This window comes from Taudactylus pleione, unplaced genomic scaffold (assembly GCF_031769625.1).
Source record: "Taudactylus pleione unplaced genomic scaffold, aTauple2 ptg001990l, whole genome shotgun sequence".
Classification (NCBI taxonomy): Eukaryota; Metazoa; Chordata; class Amphibia; order Anura; family Myobatrachidae; genus Taudactylus; species Taudactylus pleione.
The window spans coordinates 1,826,871-1,843,552 of record NW_028286386.1 but is presented as its reverse complement, the minus strand read 5'-3'; the positions used below and the strand labels follow the sequence as shown (position 1 = coordinate 1,843,552).

Here is a 16,682-nt window from a genome sequence, read left to right as displayed (position 1 = left end):
TGTATTTTCAGGATTAGGAATGCACAGAAATAACAGGGCGCTAAGTCTGGGCTATATGGGGGGTGTTCCAGTGCTGTCCCATTAATTTCAGTCAGTGCTGCCAAAGCAACAGCAGCAACATGTGGTCGGGAATTGTCTTGGAGCAAAAACCACTGTTTCTTCAGCAAATGTGGTCTTTTCTTCCTCATGTATCCACGCAAATGGGTTTTCAGGACGTTTGCATAGTAGTCACCATTAATTGTCTGTCCATGGGGAACCCAGCCCTGTAGGATCATACCGTGCGCATCAAAGAACAGCAGAAGCATGACTTTAAGGAATTCATTTTTTGGGCTGAAGCGAATTCGTGTGATTCCATACACTGGACTGTTTGGATTCCAGATCATAATGACGAATCCATGATTCGTCACACGTCACAATCGATGTCAGGAAATCTTGTATCCTCTCTGACATTTGAATTGTGTTCTTGTACGATTCAACTCACCGTCGCATCTGCTCTTCTGTGAGAATTCTGGATACCCACCTGGCACACACGCGATGCATTTCAGTTCCTTTATCACAATATGCTGAACCCGTTTGATTGAGATGCCAAGTGAGGCCGAAAGTTCGCATAATGTTAACCACCTGTCATTTTGCAACATCTCTGCAGCTTTGGCAATGTTGACATCTGTAACCACAGTGGATGGTCTCCCAGAACGCGCTTCATCGGTCACTCGGGTATTACCCTCTTTGAAGTGCTTCCACCACCGAAATACTGCAACACGGCTAATTGTTTCTCTGCCATATGCTTGCCGTAACATTTCATGAGTTTCATTACCACTTTTTTCCAAGTTTAACAAAAAATTAAATCACATGTCTCTGACGTAATCTCGAACACGTCTTCCTCATCTGCCATGACGAAACATATGACGATATTCCACTCGCTGTGACCAAACAAAGACTACGGCAGTCCAACCGCAGGTTCAGACGCATCGATGTATGGGCTTCACAATAACCAGCATAGCATTACCACGTCTACCTATGGGACAGAAAAACTGAGGCAGTCTAATTACTTTTCTATCAGCCCCCGTAGTCAGGTTTCCTGATGCACAATCTTTATTATCCACTTTCCATCTATAACTAGGTAGGTGTCTCCACAGACATCCTATAAATTAGTTTTTAGGTTTTTTAGTAACTTTGGGGATATTCAGTACTGGGGGGATGAGAAACCCATGTTTACACCTCCCTCACTTTCATAAATCTAATTAATAAACCGATTCCTATTGAACCTACTTTGTATGACCATTACTAAAAAGTAAGGTAATTAGTTTGTGAAATTTACACAAATGCACAGAAAGTAAAGGGTTTATGTCAGAAAATTATGTAAACTATGTATGCAAATTCCATCTCATGTCATTGCTATTTCACTACATTAGAATTCAGATGTGGGGAAATGTGTGATTATAATAACATGCATTCTCTTTAGTTATTGTGGCTTGTTTGCAGTTTTCCAAGGGTAACATTCTCCTATTGCTAAACCAGGTCATCAGTTATTACCACTGTCACTGCCTTATTTAAATACATACGTGTTTAAAGTATTTGTACAGTGCAAAGTTGCACACATGCCCATTTCCACATCTATATTTTGAATAACATAAGAAGCTTGGAATGTACAATGCATGTATCAGGAGCAAACGTGCAACAATAATCGTTAAATCACACGCGGTTTATGTAGATGCAGAATATACGTCTCATAGCGAACGTATTGCAAGATTTGTGTGACTCAGAAGAAGATTCCATTCAATAGGAATGGAGGGGCGCTTAAAATGCATCTAGAGACCTTTACTGAATTTAACTTTGCATGTTAACACCCCTGATCCGCCAATCAAGATATGAGACCAAGTGCAATATACATGTATATCTAATAATGAAACTTGTGCACATGAGCAGCGCATCCGTTTTACAACAAGATGCATTTATTTATATGGTGTGCAAATGTACAGGTGGCTGTCAAGTGCCTTTACTATGTTTAGGCTTTTGGTGATATGGCCATATATTTTCAATTATTTATATATTGTTTCTTTACAGGGAGATCTTCATGACAGTGGTGCGACTAGTCCGAGTGACACAGCTGAAGAAGGACTGGAATATGAGCATGGAGGATCGTTCTTAAAGAAGATGCAAGCAGAGCGCAGCGGAGGTGGAGCCGCCATGAAAGAGAATGTGTGTCAGGTATGAGACTGAATTCCGCTAAAACAAGCTCTTCAAGTTTGCCCACTGTTTTTACTTTCATTTTCTTCTTTTTCATGACTTTCTAACATAAGGCGTATAAACGTAATGTTTATTAATATATTCCAGTTTGCGATTCTGTATTTGGTTCTTGCATTAAGTTGTTGCATAAATGTGAAACCTTTCTTATATGATATGTGGGTTCAGTATTTAAGCTTTTGGTGTAAGCTATTTTGTTTTCTGATTTTGTGGCAATAAGGGGGGGGGGGGGGGGGGCAATGGGGAAATGCTCTTAATATGAAAGGTATTTTATAAGTTGCTTGTTTTAACCAAGGTTCAGAGAGGCTCGGATATTAATAGCTATGTTTGGAATCAGGAGTGCTTATGTGATTCACCATATTTGCTGCAGCGTACATGGAGAGTGTCTGGTCTCTTCTTTTGCAGGTGTGTGAGAAGCCAGGGGAACTGCTGTTGTGTGAGGCCCAGTGCTGTGGAGCTTTTCATTTGCAGTGCCTCGGTATGAATGGCATGCCTCGGGGAAAGTTCATCTGTAGCGAGTGTTCTTCAGGTGAGTGCCTACACAACTCTAAGTTTGACCTTAGTTTGACATTAGCACTAGAAGTTGTAATTGTTTTTAAAATGTATTTCCACCTTAAAAAAAAAAAACGATCTCCCTCATTGGTCAGATTCGAAATTTGATAGTCTAAAGCCTGGTACACACTGTGTAAATCAGATAAACGCTCCGATCCATGGAAATTATCTGGTCAGTGTGCATCCTGTACAACCTGAGCTATCTTTACCTCAGTGTCTACTTTCTTCTATGGTATCGGGAGGTCAGGCATCTAAATTTTAAGCAGTTTATAAGACGCAACCACTCCTGCATGCACACCTCTACAGTTATGGGGCCGATCAGCTAATACCAGGTGATCGGCCTGATAATTGTACAGGTGTGTACCCAGCTTGATACGACTCGTAGTAAAGAATTTGTCCAAGCATGGGAACAATGAGTCATTGTAATATTAAACAGTCACTAAAAGTAGTTATACGCACAATGCTGGACTCCCAAGTTACCAGCCTATTAATTTGCTGAAGAGCAAAGGTATTTTATTACATTTAATGCCAAAAACGAGGATTTTATATTTCCTATATTTTTGTGTAGGAGTCATTGTCTGTCTTGCTTTTATTTTTGGTTATGTGGAAATATATATTTTGTCATGGCGACCTTTCTGTTCTGTGTATAATATGCTGTTATTCACTGAAGCTGCTAAGCTCCATTAAATAAAGTTGGTTTAGTGCAGTGGTTCTCAAACGCTGTCCTCAGGACCCCACACAGTACATGTTTTCCAGGTCACCCAGCAGGAGCACAGGTGTAGTCATTACTCACTGACACATTTTAAAGATCCACAGGTGGAGCTAATTATTTCACTTGTGATTCTGTGAGGAGACCTGGAAAACATGCACTGTTTGGGGTCCTGAGGACTGAGTTTGAGAACCTGTGGTTTAGCGCATAAATGGAATGATTATATCCACCTCTATACAATGTGATAGACTGTTTTAGGGCTACTGCGTGTCAGGCAGCTGTGAAATAAAAGGGGTTTTCTTCTCCTAATAGGTGTCTGGAGGCCAATTCCCAATCACTGCTTGTGCGTTTGTCTATTTAAATATTGCACATGTTTAAGATATTTACATAGATCATTTTCTTCATTTTCAGGTGTCCATACCTGCTTTGTATGCAAGTCCTCTGATGAAGAGGTGAAGCGCTGCTCGCTCGCTCTCTGTGGAAAATATTATCATGAGAACTGTGCTTTTAATTATCTCCCCACTTTACAGCTCAATAAAGGTTTCCGCTGTTCTCTGCATGTCTGCAGCACTTGTCATGCCAACAACCCCAGCCATCCATCCGCATCAAAAGGTGAGTTAGGCCTGAATTTTCTTCTTTGTGTATGTAAGAGCCTCAATTTTCTTTTCATCTGAAAAATGAAATTAAAATCTGCATTTGTTTGTGTTGAGACATTATCATTTGGATGAGATATTTGTATTCACTGGCTGCGCTGAGCAGCGACTAAGAAACCTCTAATGAAAGAAAGGAGACCTCTTAAAGTGTTATGCGTACACTGGTAATTTAGCCACTAATCAAAGCGATTAAAGTCTTGTGAATCTTTTATACATTGTGACAGGTCGCCTGATGAGATGTGTGCGATGCCCAGTTGCCTATCATGCCAATGATTTCTGTTTGGCAGCCGGGACGGTTACCCTGGCCTCTAATAGCATCATTTGCCCCAACCACTTTACTCCTCGCAAAGGTTGTAAGAACCATGAACATATCAATGTCAGCTGGTGTTTCGTGTGCTCTGAAGGTAAGTGTTGTCATCCTATATTCATCCTTCTATGAAGAATGCCATTGTCTCTGTACCAGGTACAGTGAGAGCAGACGTACGCATATCTTGTACAATAATGCATAGTAGATCATGTATGTAATCTAGAAACTGGTAGAATACGTGCATATGGCTGCTGTTCAATATTGGTTGGTTTGTGATGAATCCCATATCTTCATGTCAGGTGGAAGTCTTCTTTGTTGTGAGTCCTGCCCAGCTGCTTTCCATCGTGAGTGTCTTAACATTGACATGCCAGAGGGTAACTGGTTCTGCAATGACTGTAAAGCTGGCAAAAAACCTCATTACAAGGAAGTGGTATGGGTGAAAGTTGGGAGATACAGGTAATAGAACTTTTGGATAGTTGACAAACTGCATAACTTATCTTCTCACTATTCCTATTAAAGCCAAGTAAACCGGTTGATGTTTTTTTTGCTTAGGTGGTGGCCTGCTGAGGTTTGTCACCCGAAGAGCATACCTTCAAACATCCAAAAGATGAAACATGACATCGGAGAGTTTCCAGTCTTGTTTTTCGGTTCCAAGGACTATTTATGGACTCACCAGGCCAGAGTGTTTCCGTACATGGAAGGAGATGCCCTCAACAAAGATAAAATGAGCAAAGGCATGGATGCCACTTACAAGAAAGGTGATCATAGCATTTTCTTCTATACCTGAATGGAAGCTGTGTGTTTTTGAGGGGTCTTTTCAACTCTTTGCTTTTCTTCAGGGCTTATGGAAGCTGCAGACAGATTTGAAGAACTGAAAGCACAGAAAGAAATGAGGCAGCTGCAAGAGGAAAAGAAAAATGACAAAAAGCCTCCAGCCTATAAGCACATTAAAGTGAGTGGATGGTGCTCCCTTCACTCCCCTTTGAGAAGTCAAAGCACCAAATGCACCCGGATACAGGGCGAATAAGGAGATTAAGTCTCCTTGTCATCTTCATGGGGAGGCTTTAAAATTAAAAAAGTATATCCTCTCCCTTCCACTCCTAACATAATGGTAGTGATACGGAAAAAGTGGGTCCCCAAGATTATTTTTTTGTTTAAATGTCTATGTTTTAAACTAGGCTTTGTTGAATTGAGAATTGTACAGTACATCGAGACCTTCTAGATGGTGATCTTTAACTAACTGATGAGTATTTGCTCATTTCTGATAAATGTAGTTTTGCACTGGGAAAGCAATTTCGAATAAGGTTTAAAGTGCAGGATAACAAGCCCTGCATCATGTCATTATTGCTGTAGCAACCAGCTCCTCCCATTTACACATCCTCAGCCAGTGTGCATGAGTACTGGAGGCAAGCAGAATAATAAAGGTCTGCCACAGAGAGGAGAGCCGTGATTGGAATGACTTTGTATAGTGCTTGTTGTCTATGATGGCTGTTACATGTATGTATGCATGTATGAAATTTTCACTGCTGCTATCCACATTGTTTACATCTGTGGCATATTGCTGGTGTCGTTGGTATAAATTATTACATTTTATCCTACAGTAGGCAAATTGCTTTTTCCAGACCACCTCACTAGTTTTTATGAAGGGGACACTATGTACCCTGTGTGATTCTGTACCCAAAGTATGTGCGAGTAAACAGAATTGATGAAGGAGAGATGGAAACAAGAGATCAGAGCGCTAGGGACATGGACTGTTCTAGGGAAGAACAAGAGGGAGGAGGCCAGGTCAGACTGGCCCACAGGAGGTACAGGGGACCCCCCCCCCCCCGGTGGACCCCACTCCCCGAGGGCCCACCACCTCCTCTAGGGATCAGACTATGCACTTGAATTGTACGTTATACATATGTTACATTATACTGCACAGGACTGTGTATTTTCTACAATGCATTTTTGTTTTTAATCTGGTACATTATCTTGCATGCATTAACAGAGTGTGTGTGTGTGTGTGTGTGTGTGTATATATATATATATATATATATATATATGTGTATATATATATATATATGTATATTTTAAATTTTTTTTAAAGGGGGACAGACCATGCACTCTCTAATGCTTAGCGAATAGCGAAGCCTCTGTGGAGGCTGGCTACACCCCTAAGTATGGGCCCCTATCGCTGCATTTCCCCAGTGGGCCCTTCATACCCAGCCCGACACTGGAGGAAGCCCTGCCCTTAAGAGCTTACATATTAAGGGGAAGCGATGAACTAGGAGGGATAAGTGGTGGAGGAGAAAAGAATAAATGTATTGAGTTTTGAGGAGGCCTGGTACACTTCAAGTGCGAGGAAGTGACTTCCAGATGATGGGGGCACCTCGAGCAAAATCTTGGGCACAAACGTTGGAGATGGTGACCGGGCTGGAAAACGGACATTGGTCAGAGTAGGAGCAGAGAGGTGGAAGGAGTGTATGTGGACAGAGGTGAGGTTAGAGATGATGGGGAGGAGGAATGGTTTTAGGCTATATACATGAGGGTAAGAAGTTTGGCGATTAGGAGCCAGTGAAGCAGGTTGCTGAAGAGTGAAGCAGATGCCATATGATAGGCGAGGAAAATGAGATGAGCAGCAGCATTAAAATAGAATAAAGTGGGGGAGGGGGCAGGTGAGACGGAGGAATGCCAGGATTAGAAGGAGGTTTACAGTAGTCTAAGGGCCATATTCACATTTGGTGAAAAGCCATCGCCGTTACATACTTTTCGTGCATACGTGTTAAATTACCGTAGGTTTCGCATGTGCAGAAACTTAGTAGGCAGAAACCAGTTAAAAGTTTTCACCATCTCAGAGGCAGGTGGTAATGTGCAAACTCTTTCTTCTACAGGTTCCACAGGGAGACAATGGGGTGTGGGTGGTACTTGGAGGACTGGACACCAACAGCAAAGCTTTTTTTCTCTCCCAGGATGCTTCGGTCCTTCCCCCTATACCCCGTTCACAGCCTGAAAGCAACAGTTTCGTTGATGTCCGGCAGGAGCTGGATCACTGTTATACAGTGGGGTTGCTTTATTTTATGATTTATTTTTACTATAACAGAACAAGCAGTGCTAGACAGTCCTCTGGACGTCTGTACTGCTGCTCCATCACCTCTCCGCGGCGCCGCAACTCAAACCATCGGCTAGGTACCATCGGCAGGGCTCCGGGGGGACCTAACTAGCAGGGCTCCTCAGACCCCAGACTGCAGCCGGGACTCAAGGGGACAGGTAAGATGGCTTCCCGTTCGCGTCTATGCACAGTCTTACCTCCGGTGACAGGAGATACCAGTTCGTCTGGGACTCCACTAGGCCACTAGGGCATAACTTATACTGGCGTAGGGGACAGCTGAGGCCAGGGACCCGGTGGTTGAGGTCAGCATAGGGGAGATGGTCCTCCCCCAGCTCAGGGCGCCATTCCTCTGCAGTCTTGCCGCCCCCAAGCTGCTCCTCCCTCACCATCCACCCCCTCGGAGACTCACGGCGGCCATTTTCTACAACAGCCACATGTCTCCAGGAACGCTGGGTCCAGTCTCCCTCTATACCTCTCCTAGGAGCCAGGTTATACAGCGTTATTTCCTACCAGCAACTGTGGTCTGTGTAGTTGAATTTAGTGCCCACTGCAGTTATATTGTATGCTCTGCATTGTATGTGACGTGTGCTAGCGCTGCTGTCTGTTATTTTTCTCAACTGTCAGCTAATACATTTCCCTTTCTTTCACTAGACCCCTGCAATACTGAGGTATAGGGGGTTCACTGTACCTCACATCTACCTGTATTTGTGAGGGCTGTCACATACTGTATATCTGTGTTGCGCACTGCACTGTGCCATATTGTACATATATCTGTGTTGCTCACTGAACTGTGCCAGATTGTGTGCTATACTATCCTTTCAGCTATGTCTAGCAAAGACGAGAGTAACAAGCAGGCTACTGCTAAGTCCTGTTTAGCTGCAGAGGATCTCATTGAAGATATTCTATGTGCATCTTGCTATACGGTACCTGGTCCATCGGCCCCTGCAGCCTCTCCTCAGGACCCCCTCTGGGCCTCCTTTTCACAGGTGTTGGCAAAAATTGCGGACCACATAGCAGTCCCTGTGGTAGCTCCCCCTATGGCATGGCCACAACAGGTACTCCCTACAAATCCAGTGCCTCCTTTGCTTCCTCCATGGGTAAATGTACTTTCTACTTCAGTGCAGTCTAGCAGCTACCTCTACAGCCTTTCAACAAATGCTGCAACAGGAGAGACCCTTACCTAGTAAAACTACTAAGCATGCTGTGTTCTCTTCCCAGTCCACTCAGCTATCAGATTCCGAGTTATCATCTGGTAAGGCAGAAGACTCAGACCTCTCTCACTCTGACTCCCCTTCGGCGGAGGAGTAGCCCCCTCTAAATTGAATATACCTGCACTAGTGAGAGCTGTAAAATCAATTCTTCAAATAGAAGATATAGAACCCACTCATAAGGCAAAAGAGCTGCTGTTTAAACGACAGAAGGTAGTTTTGCCGAAGTTTCCTCATTCTGATCTGCTATCTGATCTAATGAGTGAAGTATGGAATATGCCAAATAAAAAGTTTCAGCTGTCTAAATGCTTGATTTCTTTTAACTCTCTTCCAGCTACTGATTGCACTAAGTGGGAAGATTCCCCTGCAGTAGATTCCCACGTGACACGCCTGGTTAAGAACTCTACCTTACCTATCCATACAGCAACCTCCTTAAATGAGACTAGGGATAGAAGGATTGAAGCTTGCCTGAAGTCTATATATTCTCTTACAGGAGCTATTAATCATCCTGCAAGGGCTACGGCCTCGGTGCACATTGAGAGTTGGGCTGAGGCTCTAGAAGACACATTTTTAGGGAACAGACACATGCTTCTCGGCTTCTTGTCCTACATCTCTCACATTAAGGATGCAGACTCCTATTTAGGAGAAGCAGCTTTGGATACTGGTCTTTTAGCTTCCAAAGCATCTGCTTCTTCCGTGGTAGGCCGCCGTATCATTTGGCTTCACTCATGGAAGACAGACTCGGACTCTAAAATGGCTCTGCCTTACTCTGGGGAGATCCTGTATGGCCCAGAATTGGACAAGATTGTGACTACCTTGGCAGCTTCTAAGACAGCGTTCTTGTCCTCTGCATCTACTACGAAGCCTCAGATGTCATCCTTTCGTCCCCAGGGAGAAGCTAAAGGTCAGTCCTTTCCACGACAGTTGGCATTCACAAAGGCCTCCGAGCCTAGGAACAAACTTGCCTGGGCTAGTAGACGTCCACCTACCAAATCTGAGGACAATCCTTCAGTCTGACTGGGTGGGCCTCCCCTGAGAAATCTTAGTGTGGGAGGCTGACTTCTTCAGTTCGCCCAGTTCTGGCGTCAGACCACCACAGACTCCTGGGTACAAAACGTGATCTCCCAGGGGTACGCCTTCTCATTCCTGAGGCGGCCCCTCCAGCAGTTCTTTTGCACAGGACTTCCATCGGACCCAAGCAAAGTCCTGCTACTCTAGAAGGCCATTCAGTCCTTGCTGCTCTCGGGGTAATAAATCAAAGCGAGGTACGGGTTATTATTTTGCCCTTTTCTTAGTTCAGGAGCCCAACGGGTCTCTTCGGCCTATCTCAACCTCAGGTCTCTGAACAAGTTTAGCAGGGTGCCAAGGTTTCGTATGGAAACCCTAAGCTCTTTTGACCTGGCTATGAAGCCTGGGGACTTTATGGTGTGTCTGGACATTCAGGACGCTTACCTACATGAACCATCAGCGATATCTCCGGTTTGCTGTCCTACAGCAACATTACCAATTTCAAACACTGCCTTTTGGACTTTCTGCAGCTCCACAGGTCTTTACCAATATCATGGCAGTTATGGAGGCCTATCTTCGTCGTCAGGGTATCATACTGCTCCCATACTTGGATGATCTCTTGCTCTTAGCAAGCTCTCCAGAGATTCTTCGCCGCCATTTACAGGTAACCATTGTTTTTCTACAAATGCACGGCTGGCAGATCAACTGGATAAAGTCTTCCCTGACCCCTTCTCAAAGAATAGTGCATCTGGGAGCCTTCCTGGACTCTCAGGTTACTCCACAGTCACCGAGTGTTAATTCACTCTGCAAAGCAGACCTTGGGATCCATGGTGTCCACCTTCGATATAGTGGAGTTCGCTCAGTTCCACTCCAGACCCCTACATCACATGATCCTCTCCAAGTGGAATGTGCTGCCCCATCTGCTCAGATCCCAGACAATGGACCTCCCTCCAGAGGTTCGCATGTCCCTATCCTGGTGGCTACAGACGTCCCACTTAAACAAGGGTTGCCCCTTTTGGATCCCGGACTAGCACACTCCTCGCCACGGACACAAGCCTCCATGGGTGAAACACAGTGACCGGCCAACACTCCTTCCAAAGGTGCTGGACTCCAGGCGAGACGATCTTACCGATCAACGTCCTGGAACCTCCGAGCCATCTACAGAGCCCTCACTCTGGCTTAGCATATTCTTCAGGGCAGGCCAGTACAAGTACAGTCCGACAACGCCACAGCAGGGGTCTACCTCAATCACCAGGGCGACACTTGAAGTCGGTCAGCAATGGCAGAAGTGAATCACATTCTCACAAGGGCTGAACACCATCTCCCAGCCATCTTCACAGTGTTCATCCCAGGGATTCTCAATTAGGAAGCGTATTTCCTCAGCCGTCACGACGTGCATGCAGGGGAGTGGTCTCTACATCCAGCAGTCTTTCAGCTCCTAGTGGACAAATGGGGTCTACCAGACGTGGACCTCATGGCCCCACGACACAACCACAAGCTTCCAGTGTACTGGGCCAGTACAAGGGACCCCGACGCAGCCTTTGTGGATGAGTTGTCAGTGAAGTGGACCTTTCATTTGGCATACCTCTTCCGTCTGCGTCCGGACCTGGCTGTCTGTCTTTGACAGCTTGGCTCTTGAGACATCTCTCCTAAGGTCTAAAAGGGTTTTTTTTTTTTTTTTTTTTTTAAGCTGTGTGGTCCAGACCATGCTCAGAGCACATAACCAGCCTATGCCCGGATTCATCACCGGGTGTGGTATACATATTTCCAGTGGTGTGCTACCAGAAACTATGACCCTCAGATTTTTAGGGTTTCTAGAATCCTTGCCTTTCTTCAAGATGGATTGGATCTCAGACTCTGACTTGCCTCTCTGAAAGTGTATGTGTCTGCTCTGTACATCTGGTACCAGCGCAGAATTGCTCCTCAGCCGGATGTTCACACCTTCCTGCAGGATGTTCTCCTTATACAATCTCCCTTTATCCCTCCTGTGGCTCCGTGGAATTTGTCAGTGTTTCTCCACGCACTTAAGGAACCTCCATTTGAACCCCTGGATTCAGTAGACGTCAAGTGGCTCACTGCGAAGACTTTTTCTTCTGGCTATAGCGTCTGCACGTAGGGTATCGTATTTAGGCACTCTCCTGTCGTTCCCCATTTCTGATTTTTCATCATGATCGGGCTGTTCATCGAACGAGCCCTGGCTTCCTTTCCAAGGTGGTCTCTCCTTTCCACCTTAATAAGGAATTTATAGTTACGGCCTTTCAATCGCCAGACTTCTCGGCAGGAGAGGCCGTCTTGGATGTGGTCCATGCTCTGAAGATCTACGTGAACCGTATCCATCAGGAAAACGGATTCCCTCTTTGTCCTATATGGACTCCACAAGAAGAGATGGCCAGCTAACAAACAGATGGCTTCACATGACTACTTCATAGGCTTACACGCAGGCTGGAGTTCTTGTACTGGCTACATTATCTGCTCATTCTACTCGCTCTGTGGGTCCCTCGTGGGCAAGTAAAATGGCATAATTGCTCTACTCGCTCTGTGGGTCCCTCGTGTGCAATTAAAATGGCATAATACCCCTAATGATATGTCATTTTTGGGGTGAAAATTTAAAAAGTGTTGGAAAATGGGTTTAAAGTACTGGGTCAGATATTTTGGGGGCTGTATTGATGGGACAGGTGTTTTTAGGATTACAGGTGGCTGCAGCAGGTGTGTATTTAACATTTTTTTTTAAACTGCACTTTATAGACACAAAAATATACTAGCACCCATTTTAATGTACCCTCAAATTCACTACAGCAATTATTTTTTCCAAAAGAAATTGCTTTATATCATTTTTCCACACTAATGTAAATATGGATATAACAGCCCTTTGACTCACTTTTATTAGGGTTATTAATACACTTCTATTTTGATTTCCAGTGTCAGGTTTTTTATGGGGTGCAGACTGATTTCCCCAAAATGTGTTGTAGTTTTCGCTAGTTTTGAAAATTCGCAGTTAGGGCACATATGCGTTTTCGCATGTTTTGCAATTGGATAGAGTGAAAAGCGGGAGCTCGCATTGAGAGTACGTGAAAAGATCACTTTTCGAATGCGGCGATAACTTCGCCATGCGATCACTTTTCGCTTTAGGTCTCTGCTATATTTTTATGTTGCAGTCAAATACTGTTCAGGGCATTGTAATTGCATATCATTATACTGTACATATATCCATTGCTGTTACCTTTGTCAGATACACCAGAATTTCCAACATGTTACCATTTGTGTTTTTCATTAAATTCCTTTTTATAGGTTATTTAATTTATTATATGCTAATTGGTAATCTTATCGTGTAATTTTCCCTGGATGTTGACAATCCTTGTCACATGTGCAATGGTGCCTAAACCTTAGAAATAATTTGTGCAGGCGGTACCCCATTTTTAAATTACACTTTAGTTTAACACTTTATTATCCTTCACATTTTGCCCCTCATACCACACCCCCATTTCTTTTCCCTATTGGGGTATTCCTGCATTCTCTATACACACATCTTTTCTCACCAGACACCAATCGTTGGTACTCCACCTGTGTTTTATTTCTAAAATAGTTAAACTATATTGAAAGTTATTTTTTAACCTATTCCAATGCATACAATTAAGAGTGTGTCCCTATTATAGAATACCTTTCTGCTCCTCTAACATATTGTGCTATATTTACTCCTTCATTCTTTATTCCTCACAAAGGGACCTTGATCATCCATCCTTTTTATGAGTTCAATAGAAGGGGTTCATCTTATTCCCCAATAAATATACTTGTAAACAAACACATCTGTATATACTGTAGATCTGCATATTTCCATTGTACTCCTGTGCAGCCCCCCGCCCCTCCCCCTTTTGCCAAGTAGATTTGAATGTCGTCATGTTTTTTGGAGACAGAGGTAGACAGAAACATAGTGGTTGGAGAGGTATGGCGTGAACCATGATGGAGACAAACCTTGTCTCCTCCTCTTCATTAACTCTGACTGTTTGCTCGCACTGTGTACATTGAGACCTATGAATTGGTCACTGTGGAGAAAGTGAGGGTGGTAGACAGTGTCAAAGGTGGCAGACAGAGGAGGATTAGGAGAGCGTAGTGACAATTGATGGTGAGAAAGTCATAGATGGCCTTGGTGAAAGCCGCTTCAGTAGAGTGGACGGATATCGGATTGAAGAGGGGCTAAGAGTGAGCGGGTAGAAAGAAACTGGTGAGGTGGAAATGAACAATATTCTCATTGAGTTTTGAGGTATAGGGAGGAGAAAGATAGATTCTCTCTCTAACTACTGGACCTAAGTCTTAAGGATATGAGAGACACTGCTATGTTTGAAGGACCAGTTAAAGGGATGAACAAGGTGAGAGCACACATCAGGAGAGAGGGAACGGAAGAGGTGGGAAGGTATGGGGTCAATGGAGGTAGGTCTCTTTACTAAGGATGAACAGGATTGAGGCAGTCAGTGTACCTAAAACAACAGCTAGTGTATACGTTTTGGTGAGTTGTTTCTGTTGATGTCATTAGACAAATATGGCTAGTTAACAAATATCTTAAAAATTGGCTATTTTATTTTTTCTTATTTAAGTCAAAAACAAATTTTTGTTATCCTATTGAATTATATAAGCAAAAAAGAAATATGCTTGTGGGGGTGTCTAGTGATCATCCCCAAATAATTTATTGGTTTTAATTTTATCTGAAAGACCCCATATGCTGAATCCCAGGTTGGCAGTGATATGTTATGGATCCTTGGCCTGTACGAACATGTACTCCTTTGTTGGCAGGTGAATAAGCCAGTGGGCAAAGTTCAGATCTTCACAGCTGATCTGTCTGAAATCCCACGCTGCAACTGCAAGGCCTCAGATGAGAATCCTTGTGGTCAGGACTCTGAATGCATCAACCGCATGCTGCTATATGAATGCCATCCTTCTGTGTGCCCAGCGGGAGAGCGCTGCCTGAATCAGGCATTCTCCAAACGTCAGTACCCAGATGTAGAGATTTTTCGCACTCTGAGCAGAGGCTGGGGACTGCGCTGCAAGAGCGATGTTAAGAAGGTGAGTTTGGCTTTTTTCTCACCAGCTTGTTTTTGTTGTTACCGCTTTCATTTCTGTGTTGTTGTTTTTTGGTTTTTTTTTTTTTATATAGTTGATGTAAACGGAATCATTGTTGTCATATTCATTTGTTATCTTGCCTATAGCCTTTGAAAGGCCATATTTGCTTGAACTGTTCCAACAGCCAATAACAGGCTGAACAGTGTTTTCTGCTTCTGATCAATGTACTGAAATATTATCCCACCACTGATGCTGTATGTGCTGCATGCATAGATGTTACATCTGCTTCAATCCATTGCACGTCTCTTTGTCTTCCTTTTAGGGTGAATTTGTAAATGAGTACGTGGGTGAGATGATTGATGAAGAGGAGTGTCGTGCTCGCATCCGCTATGCTCAGGAGCATGACATCACTAACTTCTACATGCTGACTCTAGACAAGGTAAGCACCTGGTATATTCTCCTGGTGCATTCTTTTGGGAATTAAGAACTGTTCTGAAATGTTAATGGTTATAGTCTATAGACTGGTTTACTCAAAGGAATACAATTAAAATTGTATGGAAATCCTGATCTGTATTACTCTGGTGGTACCACTGTCAGAGCTATAGAAGGGGTTGAGCTGCTTACACTACTTCCCTGGGAGGATGAGTACAACCCCAGCACATCATGCACTTCCTGCATAATGTACAGCCAAATCTTATTCTAGGACCGTGTGATCGATGCTGGGCCGAAGGGAAACTTTGCACGCTTCATGAACCACTGTTGCCAGCCAAACTGCGAGACTCAAAAGTGGAGTGTGAATGGAGACACCCGCGTGGGACTCTTTGCCCTATGTGACATCAAAGCTGGTAAGAAAGTAAAGCTTATGTACTAAGTTTGGCAAGTTTTGCTTTGCCTTTAGTTGTGACCAGAAAGCTGCATTGTCCACGTTTTCCAAACCCCATTGTACATTTTGACATTTTAAGATCAGACTTCCTGGCAATAAAGCTTAATAAACTATAAAGGTGGAGCCATATGAAGCTTAAAAGGTAAGCTAGGCAAAAGTGCAGTGAGGTATGTGCATGTTATCGTAATGTTAAATATGACGTGAAAAATAATGAAATATACATTTTTAATATCTTACACTGCTTTTATGTACGGGATTAGCTTTAAGTTGTGTTATTTTTTTCTCGATGGGGGCAACTGTGTAATGAGTGCAATGTGCTGTCTAGAATGGCAAATCTTGACCTCCACAGTCGCTGATTTTGCCTCACATTCCGCACAGCATGATCTGACATTGCGCAGAATTTAATCACCTCCTGCGAATGTTTCTAAATATTTTTGTTTTGGCTTATGTTTTCTTAATTGGTAGATATTTTGATTATTACGTTTAGAAGCAGTATGATTACACTTACACTGACATTTGTCATCTGATCCAGGGGCATATCTATAATGGGTGAAGGATGTGCAGTCCCACACCGCACACCAATATTTTCCAAAACTCCCCTCTCCGAAGTCACACGTTGGCTGTTGCAGCCCTGCATTAAACTCCTGGAAAATGGCCGCTGCGGCCATTTTCCCGGTGACCTGCGCATGCACTGTAGACTCTGGGCACAGCCTAGTGCCCAGAGTCTACTGATGCAGTTAGTCCACTGCTGCCCGCCGAGGAAAGAGGTATATGCCTCTGATCTTAACCCTTTGTGTTTCCTACCTTTACAGGGACCGAATTAACTTTCAACTACAACTTGGAGTGTCTGGGCAACGGGAAGACCGTGTGCAAATGTGGTGCGCCAAACTGCAGTGGTTTCCTTGGAGTTAGACCCAAGGTTTGTTCTCCAAAATGTAGTTATGTCCTAACGTAAGCATAGAAATTGTGTCAGAT

The 16,682-nt window shown here is 43.7% G+C and overlaps 1 protein-coding gene across 7 annotated transcripts in view; it reads left to right on the top strand.

Moving 5' to 3' along the window:
* NSD1 (nuclear receptor binding SET domain protein 1) overlaps positions 1–16,682 on the top strand; it is a 116,702-nt gene that overhangs the window by 94,635 nt on the left and 5,385 nt on the right. For all 7 annotated transcript variants that reach the window (XM_088465527.1, XM_088465525.1, XM_088465524.1 and 4 more), the window contains 11 exons: positions 2,065–2,208; positions 2,650–2,773; positions 3,917–4,117; positions 4,383–4,562; positions 4,765–4,921; positions 5,018–5,223; positions 5,305–5,417; positions 14,558–14,827; positions 15,147–15,263; positions 15,528–15,669; positions 16,520–16,626. In XM_088465527.1, the coding sequence (XP_088321653.1) occupies positions 2,065–2,208; positions 2,650–2,773; positions 3,917–4,117; positions 4,383–4,562; positions 4,765–4,921; positions 5,018–5,223; positions 5,305–5,417; positions 14,558–14,827; positions 15,147–15,263; positions 15,528–15,669; positions 16,520–16,626 (1,761 nt within the window). The remainder of the gene's footprint in view (positions 1–2,064; positions 2,209–2,649; positions 2,774–3,916; positions 4,118–4,382; positions 4,563–4,764; positions 4,922–5,017; positions 5,224–5,304; positions 5,418–14,557; positions 14,828–15,146; positions 15,264–15,527; positions 15,670–16,519; positions 16,627–16,682) is intronic.